Source organism: Branchiostoma floridae, chromosome 16 (genome assembly GCF_000003815.2).
Source record: "Branchiostoma floridae strain S238N-H82 chromosome 16, Bfl_VNyyK, whole genome shotgun sequence".
Taxonomy (NCBI): Eukaryota; Metazoa; Chordata; class Leptocardii; order Amphioxiformes; family Branchiostomatidae; genus Branchiostoma; species Branchiostoma floridae.
The window spans coordinates 383,838-388,055 of NC_049994.1; the positions used below are offsets into that span (position 1 = coordinate 383,838).

At 37.9% G+C, this 4,218-nt stretch overlaps 2 protein-coding genes across 2 annotated transcripts in view; one reads left to right on the forward strand and one right to left on the reverse strand.

Annotated features, from left to right (window-relative positions):
- Positions 1–4,218, reverse strand: part of LOC118403890 — a 33,959-nt gene that overhangs the window by 20,523 nt on the left and 9,218 nt on the right. The window lies entirely within an intron of this gene.
- LOC118403889 overlaps positions 1–4,218 on the forward strand; it is a 12,833-nt gene that overhangs the window by 4,846 nt on the left and 3,769 nt on the right. The window contains exons 2-5 of the mRNA XM_035802742.1: positions 705–890; positions 2,242–2,318; positions 3,233–3,330; positions 3,961–4,070. Coding sequence (XP_035658635.1) covers positions 705–890; positions 2,242–2,318; positions 3,233–3,330; positions 3,961–4,070 — 471 coding nt within the window. The remainder of the gene's footprint in view (positions 1–704; positions 891–2,241; positions 2,319–3,232; positions 3,331–3,960; positions 4,071–4,218) is intronic.

Genomic DNA, 4,218 nt, shown 5'->3' on the forward strand with positions numbered 1-4,218 from the left:
TACCTAAACACCACAAACGACTCAGAAACACCACAAACGACTCTAATATGCAGTGTATATGGGTCAAATACCTTGTGTGGCACTCTGGAGACATTGTTTACACATTTATGAATTTAAAAGAATGCAGCAAGTCCTACGTATTCACCAGTTATTTCGAGTTAGTCCGCCGGTTTCAAGATCGGTCACGATGGCTGAGCGCGCTGTCAATGAATGCGTGTCTGCATTTGAGGTTGAAAAACACTTAGTATACAAGTTTTATAAGTTGACAATGATAGAGTTTTGTCATGCTATAATCTATGAACCAACAGCCTCCATAGTTTTATCGTCCTGTCGTCTATGGAACCGTGGAAGGTATGAAGAACTTACCCATGCAGACTTCTAGCACGGGGGATCCAACATGGCGGCAAAGAATCGCTTCGATCTTGAAACCGGCGGACTAACTCGAAATAACTGGTGAATACGTAGGACTTGCTGCATTCTTTTAAATTCATAAATGAGTAAACAATGTCTCCAGAGCGCCACACAAGGTATTTGACCCATATACACTGCATATTAGAGTTGTTTTTGGTCGTTTGTGGTGTTTCTGAGTCGTTTGTGGTGTTTAGGCAGACCGTGTACCCATCTAAACTGATGAAGAATTTGGAACGGCTCTATTTTGACTGTACTTAAGTATGTTTGTATTGATGATTTCTATGTGCATCCAGCCGCCAACAGTGCCAATGGCTGACAAAATGGCACAGCGTAGACAACTTGCTGAGGTGCTGGCCAACCAGAAACAGATTCTCAAGCGAATGGCCAAGCTCGAGACCATGATGTCAGACCTCAAGAATGCAAAACAGCAGACCAGAAGAGAGAAACAGCAGAAACTGGAAGTACCCAATGATGTTCGGGTAAGTATTTAACTTTTCCATTTACTGTCTGATTTGGATTATTGCTTAGACCGACTAATGATTGCTACCGTAGCTACTGTATTTTCTTGTAGTGATAGCCCCTAAAAGAAATTGAATAGACTTGCCAGTACCTAAGATGTACTTACCTATAAAACTAAAAGTTGTTTGTACTTGGGAATTAGGCCATGTTGACAACATTATATTCAGCCATGCGTCAATTTTCAACCGTTTCCAAAAAAAGAGTTTTAAACCACACTGTTAATCTTAGAAAGCAGGTGCAAATATGTGTCGCAAATTGACGGCAACTTGTTTTTCAGCCCTTTTTTTTACATTCGCATGCTTGCTCCAGTTGTTCTTCAGAGGTTCCCAGAGGATGTCATCCAAATTATCAAACCAACATAGCCTTACCGTTGTACCGCATGAAATAATATAAAAAGTCCTTGTAATAAGGAAATACTAGGAGTAAATTTTATTTCTAACATTCCTAAAAGTATTTATCGAACATACCACTGCATTTGAATTAAATGTTAACCAGCCATTTTGTGTAGTCAGGTTTTGTTGTCAATGATATACAGTTCTCTGCTCTCACATGATTATGATAACATGAAATTCCCAGGTGCACAACCATCTTGTGTATGACCCTCTCAGTTTCAAAGTCAGGTAGTGTATCGCACTGTTCTTTATCAGGGGTGCCTAAGCATTTGCACGGACCCTATGAGATTCATACGAACATAATGTGATAGGCACAAATCAATATGCGAAATGCACGAACCTTATAAAAATCACACGAATCGCTATGTGAGAACGTTCAAACCTTATGTGATTTCCATGAACCTTATGCAAATGACATGATGTCACGTGACACGTGTAATTTTCATTTCGTGCGTTTTCGCTTAGTGATTCGTGCGTATCACATAACATTCTTACGAATCTCATAGGTACCCAGGACTGTAATTGTAGTTATAAAACTCAGATAGTTGGATAGTTGTAAAAGTGACACCAATATGGAAGCTATTAGTATGGTTACCAACTTTGTTGGTGATGCCAGTCTACCACACTAGTCTCACTTTTACCACACCAGTACATGTCTTGAATACAGGAATGAATGCCTTGTTGGCTCTGATACCATGTTTTGTCCCTTTAATTCTTGTTACAACATTTATCACAACTTAAAGGTGCCTATTTTTGGAAATCTAGCCATCTTGTTTTTTCTCCCATCTTGTTTTTTTTCGCCCTATCGCACTATTTTTGCAGTCTGCAGAGGATGTCATCCATAAAATATACTTGCTAGTTGTGGCCTAACCTTAAATGATGTTGAAAAAAACACCACATATCTATTCTTTTGTTGCAGATCATGGTTAAACAAGCGTATGACCATGTGATCAACAATGATGGAAGGGCGAAGTGGGCTACAGATAAAGGAATGAAGTAAGTATAGCACGGGAGTTTAACAGCATTGTAATCATGTAAACCACTGCCATACGTTTAAATAAAAATCATTATCATCGTTTGTTCCGTAATTCATCACAATACTGGCATGTGCATGGCAATTTCTCAAGTACTTGTAATAGTAACTATTTAAAGTATTTAGCGATGGAACAACCTAGATTTCTTCCATTTATTGTTGCTACCTTTGCCAATTATGCTGTGTGTTTTTATTGACCGTCCCTAGTCCTGCTGTTAAAAAATCATTTCAATTTTAAGACACCGCCAAATTTCAAGGCTAGCGGTAGTATTACATCTATGAAAGTGGACATAAAGTATTATGTTTCTTATGTTTTCCAAGCATACAAATGTAAGCAAAACCACATCATTCTTTCAAACTATTACATGTTACTTTCAAACTATTAAAGTATGCATTTTGTTGATATAACTTCTCAGACATGAAGAAATCTTTCACTAAATTGGCTTTTGCCAAGGTACCCTGGGCCTACCAAAAAGAGATATTCAGTAATTATAACATCAACTTGCATAATTCCACCAGGTGCCATAATTTGTACAATACAGCCACGTATTAATGTTATAAAAACATTGATATAGAGGCCTTCTCAAGATTTTCTTGAACACCTAAATATTTCAAGTGTACATACCTCAAGATTACTGATGTTTCATTGGCTAATTTCTTTGAGTCACCTTATATTCATGTATTTTTTCACATGTAGCGATATCAATGTATCCGGTGGAATTATGAAAGGTGATATTACTTATCAGATAAAAAAATGAATTTAGATTTCAGACCTTAAGGCTGTCAGTTTCAGCAAATATTACTACTACTAGTACACTACTAGTACTTAAAGTTGAAACAACCAAACTTCACTCATTTGGATGTAAATCTTTTACAGAGCTACCTTAGCAGTGAACATGGAAACTACACAGGCTATCCATGACCATGTGAAGGGCCTTCTGCCTGATTATGGCGAGAAGATTCTACTTTTCAACGGTGCAGTAGCATTTTATGGAACAATACAATTAGAATAATCCTTTGGTACCATACAATGTAGCTGTGGTATAGTCAGTAGAGAAATCATGTGTGCCAACAGTTACATGCACTTTGACCTATATAAATTCATTGTCATGAGTGGTGTTTCCTCAAACTAACTAACTACCTACAACACCTGTTTGATGTAATGTTGTCACCTTTTTAATTTGCAACACTGTATTCTGAGACTCAGTGTCAAGCCAGATTGTCCTTATATTTCACCCAACACTGCTTGGGGTTTCCTGTTTACATATGATGAGGGGAGAGAAGTGTATTAGACTCTTGGGCTGTGGTAATATTTAAGAAGTGTGAGTGCATTTTGGGAGAAGGGGCCACACTGCTTTAGATCCCTACACAGTTCAGCCTACCCTAATATCCCTTGAGCATTCATCTTTGCATGTATATTTATGAGTATTTATGATATGTCAAAGCATGTTTATGTTTGTAAGGCCTTTACATGACTTTCTAATTACATGAAATGTATAGTCATTGATAGCTGATTGGATTCCCAAGGCTTTGCATGAAATTGTGCAAATTGTTTTAGTTTATGAAGAAAACTGAAATAATCTCTTTTCTATATGCACAATGCAGCTGCAGTAGACACATACTTTGGCAGCAAGCAAAAACAAGACAAGAGGGAAGCAGAGGGCAAAGCAGCCAAGCACAAGAAGCAGTGCACACGAAACTCAAGGAAAGCCCAAGTAAGTCCTATGATGACTGTGTTTCATCAGCCTGTCCAATTACTCATGGACATTAATCTTGATAGCTTACATTCTTCCTGAAAAGCAGACATTCCTTGCCATTCCTCTAGGAAAGTGGACCTTCTTTAGTCTCCAAGCAGAGGTTGAG